Source organism: Apostichopus japonicus, chromosome 16 (assembly GCF_037975245.1).
Source record: "Apostichopus japonicus isolate 1M-3 chromosome 16, ASM3797524v1, whole genome shotgun sequence".
In the NCBI taxonomy this organism is placed as follows: domain Eukaryota; kingdom Metazoa; phylum Echinodermata; class Holothuroidea; order Aspidochirotida; family Stichopodidae; genus Apostichopus; species Apostichopus japonicus.
In genome coordinates, this window is record NC_092576.1 from 13530525 (window position 1) to 13548342 (window position 17818).

General features: G+C 37.8%; 1 protein-coding gene across 4 annotated transcripts in view; it reads right to left on the minus strand.

Moving 5' to 3' along the window:
• The window catches only part of LOC139981960 (phospholipid scramblase 1-like), a 175574-nt gene extending 161953 nt beyond the window's left edge, over positions 1-13621 (minus strand). The window contains exons 1-5 of one of the 4 annotated variants that reach the window (XM_071994412.1): positions 13329-13612; positions 8624-8763; positions 7880-8121; positions 6877-6991; positions 5030-6462 (exon numbers count right to left, since the gene is read on the minus strand). In XM_071994412.1, coding sequence (XP_071850513.1) covers positions 6238-6462; positions 6877-6991; positions 7880-8121; positions 8624-8763; positions 13329-13452 — 846 coding nt within the window. In that variant the 5' untranslated portion in view covers positions 13453-13612 and the 3' untranslated portion in view covers positions 5030-6237. Of the gene's footprint in view, positions 1-5029; positions 6463-6876; positions 6992-7879; positions 8122-8623; positions 8768-13328 lie in introns of those variants that run through there. The other 3 variants (XM_071994411.1, XM_071994409.1, XM_071994408.1) reach the window with 3 other exon arrangements.
• Positions 13622-17818: the final 4197 nt, after the last annotated feature.

Sequence of the window (17818 nt, forward strand, 5' to 3'; positions counted from 1 at the left end):
TTAAATCATAACACAATTTAAACATTAAGTATTTTTATCTTGATTTTGACTTGGCAATATGCGTCTTACTTTCTTAGACTATGAATCACTGATCTAAATATAGATGCGAGCTCGTCTCAATCTTTTGATGTATGTGTATGTTACGTATTCATATACTATCTGGAAGAACTCTCTCATAAATTTAATATGTGAATTTTTCATTTTACCTTAATGTACCTCATAGAATAAACAATTCAATGATCAGACATATGTTATACCACATCTTTGCAGTGGCAAAGCCAGCGAGGGTGGGGAAGGGGGGGGGGCAGGGGAAAGAGTACCTCAACAAAAACTTTTGGGGACGTGATGTCCGACGGTGAAAAAAACGAAGGGAGCAAAAAAAAGGAAATAATTGCATCATTTTGCATATCAGCCCTTTTTGAGAAACAAAAATTTTCAAGCCCCCCTCCCCTCATAAACCTTCCCTGACAACTGTGGTCCACCATTATGTGCCTTAAAGTGGAGACAGAAATTTGAACCAACTGGTACCTGTTGAATGCAACTGGTGTAACAGGTACCTGTTAAACCAGTTGTTTTCAACAGGTACCTGTTAAACCAGTTGTTTTCAACAGGTACCTGTTTAACTAGTTGTTTTCAACAGGTACCTGTTAAACCAGTTGTTTTCAACAGGTACCTGTTAAAACCAATTGGTACATGTTACAGCTTACAGGTAATTTACCTGTTGCAACAGGTAATTAATTGGTATAAACTGGTTTTGGTCACAATACATGTTCAAACCAGTTGTCGTTAACAGGTACATGTTAGTCCCTGTTGGTTCCGGTTAAAACCTGTTGAAATTGTAACAGGTATTAACAGGAATTTTCTCCTGGGGAGGGATATCGCCGTTGGAAGAGACCAGCGTGTTTTAAAGTGTATCCTATCTTGTTAAGTTTGTGAGTAATTTTCTATATATTTGTAATTACCATTTGTTGTTGTTGGTTCAAACTGCATTGTTCAATATAGTTTACGTTCTCATTCAAATTCTCTAGACTCGTCAATTTGTCTGTGTTCCTTACGGAAACGAACCCAGGCTTGTGTCTCGTTAAAAATTAGTTATCGAGACCTCTCGCATTCCAACGTAACAAAATTGGGGGCCTATCCGGGAAAGGTTTACAACATTTGTGACCTATTTGTAACGTTAAAGTTGCTAAGCCACCTGACTAATACAATCAAGTTTTCTCCTGGCAACTTAAATCCAGTGAACTGACCTTTGGCTGGAAACTCACTTCTGATCCTTTGGACTGCACATGATGGTAGCGCAACCATCCGTGTCTTGCTAGGAGCCCCCAGCACCATTGAACGTTGTTGACGGTAGGCTATATGAATCTGCACTGTCTAATTGTTTTTATTTTTTTAAGAAAGTTCAAAGGAATTAACGTGAGCCCATGATGTCCACGATAACAAGCAGTCCCTGCAATGTACAGTAATAGTTACAGTTGTTGTGAATTTACACCTTCCATGTTTCATGAAATATTTAATATGATTTAGTTTCAGACAATTGATTTCCAAAACTCCAGGCCAAAGTACCAGCCTACTAACGTGTTCAACGTACTTCGCAGCATACTGCACATGTATGATGTATTGTCATTAGCAGCATCGGGCTAGTACAATACATATTGGTTGTAAGGATTCTATGGTTGTAAGTCACCGTAACACAACGCACATTACGGTTTAGGCAGTTCCGCGAATTCCAACGTCAAATGTACAGAATGGACTGGCTTTTTCAAATATTTTTCTTTGTTACATAAATCTTGCCACGTTGGAAAATCAAATTTTTAACTGGCAGAATGGTTGATATATGTTCTAGAGAACATGCTTAGATGGATCCCCAACAGATTGGACGTTGAAATTTTTGTGTAATGGCCACTTTAAAGTTGGTTTAGAGGCCCAAGGATTAGAAGTCTTGTAGTAGGTTATTTCAATATGCAAGGTGCCAGCGAACTGTCGGCTAAGTAAATAATTTCTTCTTGGTAAATTGTTTGGCCATAGAAATCTGTGCATAATTTATTCAGCAGGTAGTTCAAGCCCACCAACAGATAACATTAAGCCACTAAATTTCCAAGAAGAATGTCACTTGCTATAGAAAAAGGCTAATCCTATTATAGAATTTGTGTATGGTAATTAGCAAAGCATCAATGTGTAGTATTGTAAAGGCTCTATAATTGACGCACCTTCGTAATTGACCAGCCTCAAATTTGACTAGCCACGATACAGCAGGCAACATAAACTCTTGCAGCGCAGTAGAGTTACATATTTCATGAGTTTGAATCCATTTCAGATATAGGCCGATCAAATTGTTGATTTCCTTAATCTTGTAACACTCTTTCTCCCAAGTTTTGAACGTATTTTTGGCATTTAGAAATCTTACACCCTAAAACCAACTAAAATTACCTCAACATGATACCACTGCTCACTGGGACCTGGTCTGTCTGAGTTTTAGAGGCAAAGAGCATAGCAAAGAGCATGCACAGTCAATGGATGTATAATTACACAAAAGATACAGTAAATTACGTAATCGACAAATGTGTCAATTTCGGGGTATGAAATACTTTAACACGGCAGACATTTTGTGGTCAAAATCTGCTCACTATACTCTTGAAAAGACAATGCCAGTCCGACAAGATCATTTACAATTGGTAAACATTTCAAAAAGTTTCAGCAACACATACATTCACACTTAATTTAAGACAGTGCCCCCTCCCCCTCCCCTCGTTGTAAATAAAGAATAGGGGCTGATGTTGTTAAAGCTTTTTACCAGATGCTTTTGGTACAAACACAAACAAACCCACTTGCGGGAATATGGGGTTGGGGGGGGGCAGGGGCAGATTATGTCTCCCCAACATTTTCCCAGACCTTGAGCAAATATTTAAATACACAACTAGAAACCCAAATTTCTCAAAAGGGGGGGGGGCACCCCCTTGTTTCCTTCTCCCAGGTTTGCCTCACAATTAGTACTTGGAAATAAGCTTACTAAAGCTTCACCATATTACATATAGGGGCTTAATAAACCATAATTACTCTTATGGACAAATGAGGCACCACCCTTATTTCCTGCTCACTGGTATACCCCATTCAGACCCAACACCCTTGGACAAACATGTCATGCTTTTCTTAAAGAGCTGCACAATATCTAATCGTGAAGGAAGTACATGCTCTAAATATGTTGCACAGATGGATAAGCAACCACCAGAGTGTGTCTGTGTCCTCCAGTTAACACAAATGGATAAGATTTCACCATTATCAGCCAAGACTTCATCATTTTTATCTGCCATCATTTATTGAACTTGAAGTGTATTGCATTATGAGTGTCACATTCAAACACTTGGTAGTCAAATTGCATTATGATTGTTTCTTTTACCCCCTTCGACTGTGCCACCGCAAACCAAACACTTGGTATTGCATAATGAGTGTTTCACTTACATACCAATGGCACAGTGATTCAAACACTTGGTATTGTATTCTGAGTGTTTCACTTGCATACCAATGGCACATTGATTCAAACACTTTGTACTGCATTCTGAGTGTTTCACTTTCGTACCGAAGGCACATTGATTTAAACACTTGGTATTGCATTCTGAGTGTTTCGCTCACATTGGTGATTCAAGCACTTGGTACAGCTCACGGAGTGTTTGGTTTTCCATCATTTCTTGACTTGATTTTGAATTTGGTTTCGCAATGATCTAAATGTAACTGGTATCCTCATCTCTATCCCCAACGCATCCAAATGCTTAACTATTTACCACTAAAACAATTCATATCATCAGCGAATCTGAAGCGGAAGTGAAGTTAGAGGTCAACAAGCTTGTTGTCGAAACACCTTGAGTGTACCGTTAGCATCGAAACCAGGGACGGAAATGATTGTATGCTATTTGCATGCGATGTAAAAACGGATGCATGCCTGTATGATATGCACATTATTGTGTGGAATGCGCGCGCAGCGCGCGAAAAGTTTGGTTATATTTTTCGGGCAAGTCGTTACAACCCCCCCCCCCCCCCCCAAAAAAAATCAAATTGGGCTCCTACGCGTATCTCGGTATATAGTTCTATTAGGCATTTTTTGTAGTATTCAAAATCATACGAAGTTTTATACGGTGGAGTATAAGAATCGCGAGGTACAATTTCCCAAAGTGGCAAGGAAAACGTGGTCAATATGACAGGTTAAAGGTCAACTTTGACCGATTTTTTTTTTTTAAAATCGCACGATCACAGGGATAAATGAACAGGCCTAGATAAACTAGAGTGCGACAGTCGGAAATTCCGACTGTCGCACTCCAATTTTCCAACTAGCGTCAGTTTTACCAAGTTTGGGGATGAGACACCCCCACACCCCCTCTAACGACGTCCCTGCGCGGTGAATATGGAACACGATCACGTGGTTCAGCCTCTGTAGAGTCATGGTGCTCCGTAGCCTTGTCTTCAAACGCCTCAGAGCAGTAAAACATCTCTCGGCTTCCGTCGAACTGGCGGAGGAGACGAGGAGCAACCGCAAGAGAGCTTCGACTTCACCAAACATAGCCCGTACCGCTGGATTCATCGACTTGAATATTTGTCTATACCCTTCAACCGACGACGAATTGAACTGGCTTCGAAAGAAAGGCAGACTAAGCTTAAGATTGTTGGAGTGCTCAGGGTACCAACTCACGAGATCTGGGTGGAATTCTCCATTCAGCAACATTGAGTGATATTCGAGGATATGAATCCTAAGATGTGTAAGCCGTAACCAAATAGAGCCACGACACTACTTTTTTTCCAAATGTGTGGGGGGGGGGACATTTGATATTGTTTCCCCCATCCATCGAAATGTGGGGGGGGGACGTGTCCCCCGTCCCCCCCCCCCCTGGATTGACGTCCATGCTCGAAACCTATCTCCTCGTATCTTCTCAAAACGTACATCGCAAGACTCAAAAGAAAGCACGTGAGAGGTAAATGAGTTTTAACGATTTCTGTGAAATTCATTACAAAACTTTACAATGGAAACACGACGCGGTATTGTCGTCTCAGCAATATTTGTAGAAAGAAACAACATGAAGTTATAAAAGAATAGAATAAAACAAAATGAAATGAATTGCCCTATATACCGGAGGTGTGACGTCATCATCGACCTTGTACTCACATACGTAAGATACTTAGGTTATAATACGTTAATGTATGTATCCATGGTAAAAGAGACATGCTTTGGTGTAACAAAATCTCCGTAAGCAACTGTTGACATTTGAATATTTAAAAAAAAAATACTTAGATTACTAACGAGGGGGGCATTGAATAAAAGCGTGGGGCTTGCTTAGACCTGGTAACACCACTCCCAGGTAAATTCGTCATATTCTAGAACCCATACAGTCAATTCTCTTTCCCCCCGTGGAAGGGTTAAACGGGGTTCTAAAGCAGGCTAGGGTCCCTTTTCGTCCCTTGTATAATTACAATATGTAGGGTTACATTGTTGGTGACATGACACTCTTTAAAAAATGCATATTGAACCTATATTTCTTTTGCGGGAAATGTTGGTTCATTCATACGTAGGAATCTACAAAGCTGGTATTAAATATAGATTTACTTTTAAAGATACGGGAGGGTTTCAATCTGAAGGGGCACAAATAATGCAGGGGGAATTAGGTCATGTGATTCGATTTGAAAAGGGGAGGTGGGTAGGGAGTGATGCATGGGGGTGTAAATCAGAAAGTTTACCTCAACACAAAATAGATCATGTGTGCTATTCCTACCAAATGTCCAATATTTGAATATGTTTTAACGAAAGAGCACATAATAAATATACATTTGTTTTATTCGCCAACATGCAAAATAAAAGGACCCTTTATTATTTTTGGAATATAAGTTAATATTATTTCAGTAAAGGAACACATAATCTATTGAAATAACTACATAACACAATTCATTTACAGAAAAATGTACCGGAATGAGCACGTCTTGTAATTTTTAAAATATCAGTAACAAAAATGAAGAAAGTGTTGAGTTACAAAACTGGGAGGGCACGTGACCCCCTCTGCCACAAACTCCGCCGCACCTTTTTCCTATAAAAATCTATTGCGTAGCGTTTTCCCGACTTGCCAGTGATCAGTCTAAGCGGTTTGCGATAGAACAGTGGATTACAATGTCTTAATATTTGCAGTTGTTATATATAGAATCATGAAAAACTGTCTTTTACGAAAGGTATTTATTTTGTGGCTTTGTTTCAACAATTCTTCAACGCCGCTGATTGGTCCGCTGCTGATGGATCGTCTGCTGTTCTTCGAAGAACATAAAATCAATAAGTATTACCGCCCCTATTAATATCGCCTTCGATTTTACTTCTAAGTTCATCTGGAATTGGATACCAAAGTTGTCAGCTTTAGTATACACTTCCTGAACGTTTCCTGCCCATTGTTTGGTGATTTTACCGATGTGTTCGGTTTCATCTGAGGAGAGTACCTTTGGAGAGATAGAGAAAGAGAAATAGAGGGTAAATTACTTACATAATGAGGCTAGTTGTACATTTAGAGAGGGAGAAGACGTGGATTGAAGTTGCAGCGGCGAGGGCGGGGAGGAGGGGGGGGGGGGGTAGAGGAGGGAGTATTAACATTGCCAAAAAAGGGATCATGGATAAACAATAGCATGCAATTTATCCTACACTATAGGAGACGATGCCATTAACCCTTCAAAGATTATTTAAGAGATCCCGAATATTATAAAAGCTTTATAGTTTGAGAATCATAAGTAGCACTCATATTCCGCCCAACCCACCTTTATCCTTGGACTAAGAAATATCAAGATTTTTTTCCAGTTTAAAGTCCATCCATCCCCACATTAGTACTATTTTTTTTTGGGGGGGGGGGGGGTACTTACGTTGAATTCTATGTCACTGTAAATTGACCGACATTTACAGCCTGGTCCTCTTATTTTAAGCAAAGTTTCATGATTTTCGTCCAGAATCGCTAAATGATCCCCGCACAAGCTTGGCCTGCATGAACAAAAATATATATATTTAGGACTGAATACAATTAATATATATATTCATTGAGTCTGGTGTTCACAATTTCCCACATCCTACAAGGATAGTCAGTATGAAAAGAGTTAAAATTATCAGAAATGCTACAATAGCTGTTAATTTTACATTCATGCATGCTCAGGTGCAAGCTAGAGCAATTCCTTGCAAATATTTTACACATTTTATCATATTTTAGCGGACCATGGAATAGTCTTTGAACACGTAGTAGGCTGTATATATATATATATATATATATATCATATATATATATATATATATATATTTATATATATATATCATATATATATATATATATATATATATATATATATATATTTATATATATATATCATATATATATATATATATATATATATATTTATATATATATATCATATATATATAAATAGCCAAGCTGGTATATATGGGAATACAAATGTACGTAATGTTTTTTCTTTTTTTTAGCAGAAGCAGCAGTACAATAATATATCACCTTGTACAAATATTCTGAGAACAGCCTTGTCTTGATACAAGACAATATGTTTGTATATAGGTATGTATATTTGATCCTTCTGCAAGCAGGATCTCGCAAAGAAGCCTCATTGGCTTATCAAAGCCGCAAACTGACCGAAGTCAGTCTCTTACGTTCATATTTAACGTCCATGATTAGGAGTTGTTAATTGTCAACAACTCTGTAACTGGACGACATACATTAATCTGGGAGTAACTCGAACCGGGGACCTTATTGAAAGGCACCGATGTTAACCACTGAGCTTACACCCTAGTATCAACCTTGAAACGTTTTAACTATTTTTAACGTAATTATCCTTTCTGTGTAATGTTGAGAGTAAACATATATACCTTTGAACAACATATCCGATAGGGCAGCCAGGCGGGGCCTCTACAGAGGCTTTAGAGGCACATTTTTCGCCATTACAGCATCCAGCACAGCTTGCACAACAAAGACCCACACAGCACTTGAATTCTCTGGAGACCTTCATGACTTCTTGATTCATATTATCCATAATGTGCATCACGAAACCTCTTTTTTTACCGCTGATTTGAATCACGCCTCTGTGTAACTCCTCGACGGCGAAAAAAATCTAATTTAAATTAAGAAAAAATGGTATGGAGATAAATATATTTATATATCAACATATGATATTAAAAAATAAAATAAATGTTACACAGTACGTTAAATTATTTTCGCGAGACAGGTAGTTCCACTACTACTTTTTCAACATCCAATACACAAAATAATCTTATTAGGTAACAAAATCTTATAGGAAGATGTCGATAAGTAGGTATATTTTCAGGAGCCCCAACCTCTCCCTCACCCCCCCCCCCCCAAAAAACATGTACGTCGGATCTATATCTTCTGAGGAATATTAGCCAATAAATTAAGTTTAAATAAACTGGTCTACACATAATTGTGCTAATAACGATCTTTCGTTAGATTGTGTTGTATGGTTGAAGACTGGGGTGTCGGCGGGGAGGGTATTGTGTAGGGTAGGGTGGAGAGGGTATGCACCCCACATACCCCTGCACCTGTATTAAATACCTCCTAAGATGAAGTATATACGGTACTGTATAACGTATACGTACCTGTTGACCGATAATATTTTTCACATGATATTTGTTTGCCGTTTCCAAGTTGGTAAGAACCTCTTCCATATCAACTTGTTGATGGACGAGGACTTGATCGAGTTGGCTGAGATACTCCAGTCCTGGTGGACAACCGATGGCTGCCTATGAAACGACAACGAAGTTATTACATGGTCAGTAGTGGCTCTGGTGGAAATAGTTACAATAGTCAAATACAAAAAAAAGGCAGCCATATTAACAATGGGTATTTCCCCCTTTTTTATATACCTCTTTCAATACTAAACAGGAAACGAGGAAGTTGATGATCTAGACTTCCACGACAAAGTTAGCAAAGGATACATATAATACTCCATTCGAATGGAGGGGGAGAGAAGGGGTTGGGGTTTGTGTCTCACCTTCCGCGAGACAAGTAATATTTTAGAGGTGAAATGGACTAATGTTTAGGCTATAAATTAGGTCTACTCGCAAGGACTTAGGTAAATAACAAGTTGTATTTCCTTTAATATCTATTTTAGGGGAGTGGAGAGGTGGAGGGAATGGTTCAACCTATCGACATCAAAATCCGATCCACAGAAGAGAATGAGTGAATTAATATTATATTAATGAAAGTGGATAGCGACTTTCAACTCTTCATTACATTGTGTGCGAATATGCCACAAAGAGCGAGATCAGTCGGCAGTTTGGGGAGAAAAAGAACGACAACTTGTAGGTCAAGTCACTCAATCCTCTGCCTCATCACAACATGCTGTCAGTAAACGCAGCTTAGGCGATGACTCCGAATGCGAAGCCGAATCCGAATGTTACAGAACGATGTCGGTAAACTTTACTAAAACTGTGGATACAGCTACGAACAACATTTCGAAAGAACTCAAGAAGATAAAGGCAGAATTTGCCCATCTAGAAGAAGATTTGAGAAAATCTTTTGAATAACTGAAAAGGGAAAACGATTTATTATAGGAGCGATACCTCACTATTGAGCAACGGGTTGCGAAACTAGAAGAGGAATGTGGTTACATGACTCCATGATCAATAAAACAGGAACGTTAATAACGTCAGGATTGTTAATCTGAAATCGAACGAAGAGGAGAACTGTTTAGACCTTGCAACTGCAGTTTTTTTCCGGAGATTGGCATCCCCGCCTGCAGAATTAAAAGGGCCCACGGAGATGGAGATTGGTAGAAGGAAGAGAAAGGCACCATCTTTGTCAAGGTAACATTTTATCAAGACAGGATTCAAATTTTGCAAAATGCTAGAAGAGCCCTCGCAGAGAAGGGTTTATTACATCGTGGACGACCCGACGAAACAGGACAAGAAAGGAAAAAGAAAATGGCGGCAGCAAGTACAAGAATTGTACCAAAATGGAACCAAACTCAGCCTTCTACAATGGTGAATGGAGAGGCGCAGCAGGAAAGCCATACAATTTTGCACAATACCACGGCGCACTGTGTTACTCCATGATACTTTAGCGTATCTCAGTATTGGAGTATTGGAAGATAGTTATAGCATGCATATTTCTTCTCTACTATATCAATATGGAGTGTTATCGCGCCCAAGCCCATGTTTTTTCGTCTCTTTTTCTTGCGATTTTAAGGATCAAATCCTTTGGAATAATTCAAGTATTAAGGTTAACAATTATAACGTTTTATACAAAAATTGGTATGATAAAGGTATTATTTATGTAAAAGGATCTGCTGGATAAAGATGAGCACTTTTTGTCCTCGGTTTCTAAACAAATTCAAGATACGCAGCTCCTTTTTTGCAGTTCTTTGGTATTATTCATGCTATTCCTGGTTCTTTATTCCAAAGAATTCAGCGGACAACTTATATTTCTCGGCATATTTTACAGTCTGTTAATCCACTATCATTCATTGCCGCCAAAAGCTATCATAAAGTGGCAAGATGTTTTCAATTTAAATGAGGAACAATGGCGGAATCTTTTTATCTTATTCCTTTTAAGAAGAATAAAACACTCAAGCAGTGTTAGCTCAGTGGTTAACGCCAGTGCCTTCTAATCATAAGGTCCCCAGTTCGAGTCACTCCAAAGATTAATGTATGTCGTCCAGTGACAGAGTTGTTGACAATTGACAATTCATAATCATGAACGTTATAATATGAATCTAAGAGACTGACTTCGGTCCTCGGCAAAGCGGTTTCATTAAAAGAAAATTAATGGGTGAAAATACTAGATTTGTTTGTATTTGTAACAATGGTTATACTACAGGCTTCTTTTCAATTAATAGAGGTGTTCTTAAGCCCTTAAATTTGTATTCTGTGTGCAGAAATTGTACCCTTGAAAATTAATTGTAATAACATTCTAAGTGGTATTAATATTGTCTTTTTCATCGATCATAACAGAGATTCTCTTAAGAAAATTCTTCGTGTTCTTAATAACATCAAGCTCTCGTCTGATCTTGCCGTGAATTTGAGCGAGTCTTATTTGTTTCCGTTGGGTCCTTTTATTCACCGTAGTCCAGTGTTCATTAATGAGTTGGGTATTAAACTTACTCAAGGTCCAGTAAATTTCTTAGGCATTGTTTTGACTAATATCGGCGACGATCAATTTCGTTTGAATTTCATTCCTATACTATCCAGACTTAAAAAGTGTTTACGTGTTTGGTCTACTAGAGATTTAACCCCAGTGGAAAGGAATACAATTGTTAAAAGCCTTGGGCTTTCTCAGCTAGTCTATTTTGTTTCTAATTCTTCCAAAAGTTGAACACATCATCTTTGATTTTGTCTAGCATGGCAATCCAGACAAAGTTAAACGTTCATCGATAATAAATTGTTTCGGTGAGGGGGGGTTTATAAGGTACCTCACATTGAAAGTTTTGTTAAAGGTCTGAAGTGTACCTGGATTCGCCGTTATACAAATGATATCGATGGACAGTGGAAATTTTCTTCGATCTCTACTTATTGTCTTTTGGTAAAACAATGTTTATGAGGCACGGTGTGACATCACTTATATGCTACCCACGGACCCTTTCGGAGATGAAAATTTGTGGAATAACTCTCACTTACGCATTAATAGTAATATGGTTTTTGAACAATATTTGGTATAAAAAGGGATTTTATTTGTGGGCGATCTCTTCGACGAGAACGGGGCTCCTCTGTCTTTTAAGGCTTTTGAAAATAGATACCAGCTGCGTCCTTTCCCATTTACAACTTATTGGGGCTTAATTAATGCCATTCCAATTGAATGGAGGAGGTCTGGTTGTTGTAATGTTAACTTTTTAAATCCATCTTCTTAATTGTTTGAAAGGTCCAATCAGTTTTATTCAGCCTCTCAATTTAGTCCATCGGGGCAGGCTCGATATCGTTCACTGTCGTTGCACTTATTTAGTACCAAGGTTTGACCACATATTCTGGTGTGTTTCATCGGCTAATTAATATTCTTGATGTCGGATGGTTCGGGCAGTGTTTTTTTAAGAGTAAACAGCAGCTTAAGACGGACTCATTTAATCCGCTTTGCGTTGTTAGGACTTCTCCGACGCAGTGATTTTCAGTAAAGAGCTAATCAAAATCCTTATTGTGTGTCATAAGATATGTCAGCTGATACTGTAACTGCTCGGCTCGGCGTGAGTGTACATGCACCGACTGTGTGTAGCGTTTGTACGTGATTACAATTCGTCTGCATAACGTACTGCATAACAAGAGAACGATGGCTGAAAGTCTAACGAAATTTACAGCCAACAGTTGGCAAACCGACGTCAAATGTGCCGAGATATGGAGCAGTATTGAGGGTGGCAAATTTCCATCAAAGCACGTTTCTTAAATAAGCAATTCTTTTTTCCAAACAAGATTTTTTTCGGTTTTGGCAACGTTTACTGTCACCCTTACAATTTTTTAATTATCCAAATGAAGTATTATATTTTCGTATGCAAGACAAGTAACACCGAGCCAAACATTGATGATTTCTTTTAGAAACTTGCTTTTAAATTTGCTTTGAGCTTTGAAAGTTTGAACTATTTTAAACGAAAGCAGCCCCGGAAAAATAAAGTGAATTTTCCGGGGCTTAGAAACGCCTTTCATTTTGTCAAAACTTGCTAACGTAGATGTTTCTCATTTAGCCGTGTATTGCAATTGGTTTCATTTGCGGTCTAATTTACATCAACTAATATTAACTGATTTTTACAATTATTATTAAAATTATTATGATGATAATTATAACTTCTGGCGTTGCAGCGCAGTTGGAGATAATTGGAATAAATATATCTCGAAATATGTAATTCAAAAGTTCCAAATTGAAGTTCGTTCACGAGCTTCTTGTTCCAGGACAGTATCATTCTGTTGTATCCCGTAATTTAGAGGTAAGGCTATCAATTAAGTGCACATGTCAATTTCATATGAATCTAATTGGAGCCCATATACTACAAGTTTGTATGTGTTGGTGGTGTATGGTTAATTCGCGCGCTCCCGAACTTCCGTTCTACTGTGATGGTTTACACACATGTGTTGTTAAACTAGTAGACGCTCTAACAGCCGTGCTTGGAAGCTTCAACCACTTGTAACCACTATTTTAAAACGTAACTTTATCTATACAAAGTCCTTAAAAAACCGGCTAAGTTTATATATTGTATATAGGCGAAGACAATATTACATTACGAGGTTCATTCATGACTGATTTTCAGCCATCGATAGGAATGATACAGTACAGAACTTAACGCATGGGCGAAAGCATACTTTTTTGGTTGAAATTATAAATAACTTACGGGAGGTCGATCCATCCAAGATAACCCCGCACCAGGGACTTGAAGGGTCGGTAGGGCCAAACCAGGAGGTGACGTCACCGCTGTTATACCTGTCATACCAAACTGTGGAGTATTCGCCATGGTCGGGATCTATAAAGCTAATGTTGAAAAATGCAATTCAAACAGGATCGATAAGTTCAAGAGTCCACGAAGCTTTAATATGCCAGTTGTATTTGTGCTAGTGATATTGTATAGAATACCTATAATTCTGTCCGCTGACATCATGCTTCAAAGCACTCTTAGTGACAGTACAAACAGTTCTTAACCTGGTTGTTTATTATATCAGGCAGCCTGAAGAGAAAGAAACAAAATAAGGGGGGGGGTGACGGATATGAGCGTAAACATGCACATGACCTACTCAAAGCATAGTACTTCCTTCCTTATTGCGATATTAATGTATGTACCAGACGTGTATGGTGTGTATAAGAGAATGTATGTTTATTGTTTTCTCTTCCAAGTCACTTGTCATCAAAAACACTTTAGACTACACGTTATGCAAATGAAAGTAAAACTATTCCATATAATTCCTGTAAACAGTCAGACTTCATTTTCAGGAATTTCACTATCTAGAACAAAGCGGCTACAACAGTTATGTGCTGGAAGGTGGGCTAACCAGTAGTGTTACATATAGTTGACTGAACACATTCGCCTGTTTTAAGACTTAGGACGGGTTACCACGATTTTCGTGCTTAGGCCTACTACATCGCCGGTGTGACAGTACAGAGTGTCCCCTGTACAAAGTGTCCACGGGGACACTCTGTGCGAGCACATCAAGTTAGTCCGGTCGGACATTATCTGCTGAAAATTGTGTCCCCTCTTTACAGCAAATATAGTCCGGCCGGACGAAATGTCCTGGTACAAAATGTCCGCAAATGCTTTATAGTATATTTTGTCCCGCATAAAATTTTGGCAATTCGCCATTCAAAAGGCAACTATTCATTATATCAATCATCAAAACAGATGTATACATAGTTTGATATTACAGGTAATAAATGATACGTTGTGCGTTGCTACAAAACAAAAAATAGAAAATTTAACAAGTCTTTCATCTGTAAAAAGGTTATCATGTTTTTGTTGTGATTGCTGCTATTTTATACTCCGTATATGTTGCATGTTGTATTTGGCCACTACATTGCGTTCATAGTCATCTTTACAGAGGGGGCGATCGCATCAACCTAAATTCCTCCCCAACAGGGGGCGAGTACGGGATAGGGCAGGCAACAGCTACCACGAAAAATAATTGCAGAGGTAAAATATTAGGAACTTTAAAGAATAGTCCAGGTCAGAATTTCGTTTTGATATATTGAGGAACATCATTTAAGTATTCTGGTGAAATTTCTATTCAATTCCTATGTACCGTTTTTGAGATAATGAGAGTTGAAGTTGCCACCTAACGTACCAAAAATGAACTTGGAGCAAACATGTGTGACGTCATTGTTTTTATATTAAGCTACATGTTTAATTGTTCTTTGAAACCCGTGTACTTTAAGTAACCATCTACCGCTGACATGTTTAGAATAAACTTGTTGCAATATTATCCAGGTTCTTGGATACACGCAAAAAAAATGCTGTGTGCTCATATCTCAATGAATAAATGATGCTAGTATAACTGCATGAGAACGTTCTACATAATGTAAAAAACAATTAGACTGATCGGCCTATTAAAGGAAAACAATAAAACAGAACATGTTTTGTAAAACTGTATGATTTTATATGGAGGATATAACATAATTCTAAAAGACGAGGCCATTTTCATCATCACCTGGAACATTAAAGGGTTAGCATATAAACGTTACTAAAGAGGCACGTGTTTGCGCAATCCCTTTATACATTGTTGTTTCTTATGTTAGAATTAAGCAAGTGTTAGGATAGCTAATCATAAACAAACGGTACGATGTGGACTCACTCTGGTCTACTTTACAACCCTTGGTTAAATGTTACTGAACTTTATATTCCCAGTTGCTGAGAGAAGACAATAAATGTAAGAACATGTCATAAACACACAACACAGTTTACACTTTATGGTCGATATATAATTATCATAGTAGCAATATTTAATAAAAGATAATAAAACAAGAATTATAGCACTTAACAACACCCTTCCAAAGTTTGAAAATGCGTATGCGACTCTGTCACAGTAAAATCCCTTCAAATTACCAACGCTTGTCTACTTTACAACCCATGGTTAAATATTACTGAACTTTGTATTCGCAGTTGCTGAATGAAGACAATACATGTATGAACATGTCATAACAAGAGTCCGGTTACACTTTAGGGTCGATATATCATGTAGCAATAGTTCATAAAAGAGGATCGAACAAGAATAGCAGTACAACACTCTTCGAAATCTTCATAAAAGCGTACGCCACTTTGTCATTGTGACTTTGTCAAATTTAAATGCTAATATAACTTCATAATGACACCAATGTCCAGCTATAGGTAGGCTATGATATGATATACCTGTATCTATAATATTCCTTTTCCCACTAAAACTTGATGTTATATATGTAACGAATGTAATTAAGTGATTGAAAGTTAAATAACATTGTTTATTCTCCGAAAGAAAATACAAGAAAAGGATTAACTCTTTGCATTTTGGGATTAAACGGTGACTTTCGGCAGACTTTTAGCCTTGGTATCTAGATGTTCATTTTAAATGGACGCATAATGAGTGTTATTAATAATTCTCTATCTATTGAATTTGGCAGGATACTCTTTATAATATGAGGAAACTCTGACATGCTCATTTAAGGATTTAGATAGAATGGTCCAGTTATAAATGTTTATCCGTTATTGTATAAAGGGTAATAATTCAACACAGACGTGTCCTATTCATTTCATATAAAAATCACATTGGATGATATTTGACGGCACATTTCCTCGAAAATGTATAGTCCGGCCGGATGAAATATTCTGCTACAGAATGTCCGCAAATACTTCATAGTATATTTTGTCCCGCATAAAATGTAGGCAATTCGACATTCAAAAGACAATTAATTTCATTATTTATGTATTTTAGATCCTCCTTATATAGCAGGAACTCGCAATTATATCAATCATTAAAACAGATGCATACATAGTTAGATGTTCATGATATAAATGAGGCGGTGTGCGTTGCTACGAAACAAAAAATAGAAGGGGAAGAAGAGAAGAAAAGGTAACAAGTCTTCCATCTGTCAAAGAGGATAATAATGTTTTGTTGTGATTGCTGCTATTTAATCCTCCGTATACGTTGCATGTTGCTTTCGGCCACTAGTTTGCGTTCATAGTCATCTTTACAGAGGAAGAGATCGTATCAACCTAACTTCCTTCCCAACGGAGGGCGGGTACATGATAGAGTAGGCATCAGCTACAACAAAAATAACAATTGTAGAGGTAAACGATTACGAACTTAAAGGAGTTCAAACTTCGTTGTAGCCGTATTTCCCCATCACACAGTGGGTAATAATTGGCAATTATGGTAATTGTACTTCTACGAGAGTTGCCTAGCCAATATGAAATTTCATCCGTGCGTAAAGCTCATTATAGGACGGGAACCTAGGGTGTTTTCAAGTTACATCCTAAACGAAATCGGCAATGTTGTATACAACACTCAGGCCCATACACAGAGTTGTGATTGCAAGGAGGGGGGGGGGGTGGTAAGTTATCGATTTTTGTCCTTCTTACGTCCGTGACCTATCTGTGATGAGTTCCAAAATATTTTTGTTTGCTAATAACAACCCTGAGGTAGCTGGAAGATACTTCCCTGCCATTGAAAATGTCATCACTACCCCAACTCTCTCCGTACGGGCCTGACACCTGTTTCTTGACTTTCATTACCACTTTTTTACTTTTTTACACTTCCTTATTTTTCTCACTCAATCGTCGAGTCAAGGTTTTCTCCCTCTCAACAAGGTGGAGGGCCATGCCACCGTCCCCCGATCCCCTGCCCCCTAAGCCCGTTGTGATGGCCATGCGTGAAGCAAATATTCATTGTATAGACAAATGGCTTTCCAGGCAATTCCAGTGATAAAGGATCGTTTTTCTCTAATTATGAAATTTTTTTTAATGGATAAAATGTGGTTCAAATTAAAAAGGATATATTCAAAAGATATCCTCTTCAAAAGAGCTGCAAACATACAAGAAACAAAAACAAAGCCAACAAAAGTGAAAGAAAAATAAAGCAAATAGGACAGAGAAGGTTGCAATATGCTAGAGTTTTTTTTCTCATCATGTTTCTCACACTTTAAATACGTCATTCTTGTAGAGATAAGATAGTTCAAAGACATTTGATGAAGTAATAATCAAAACTTGAAATTGGATGATAGTTACAAACATAATATTCTGAATCTATATCAGACTGGGCAAGGAGTGAAAAAATAATTATACATGGGATAATTCATGAGCAAATTTAACTGGAATGATGACTCTCCCTTTGTAGCTCTGAGGCAACTAAATATAATCGATG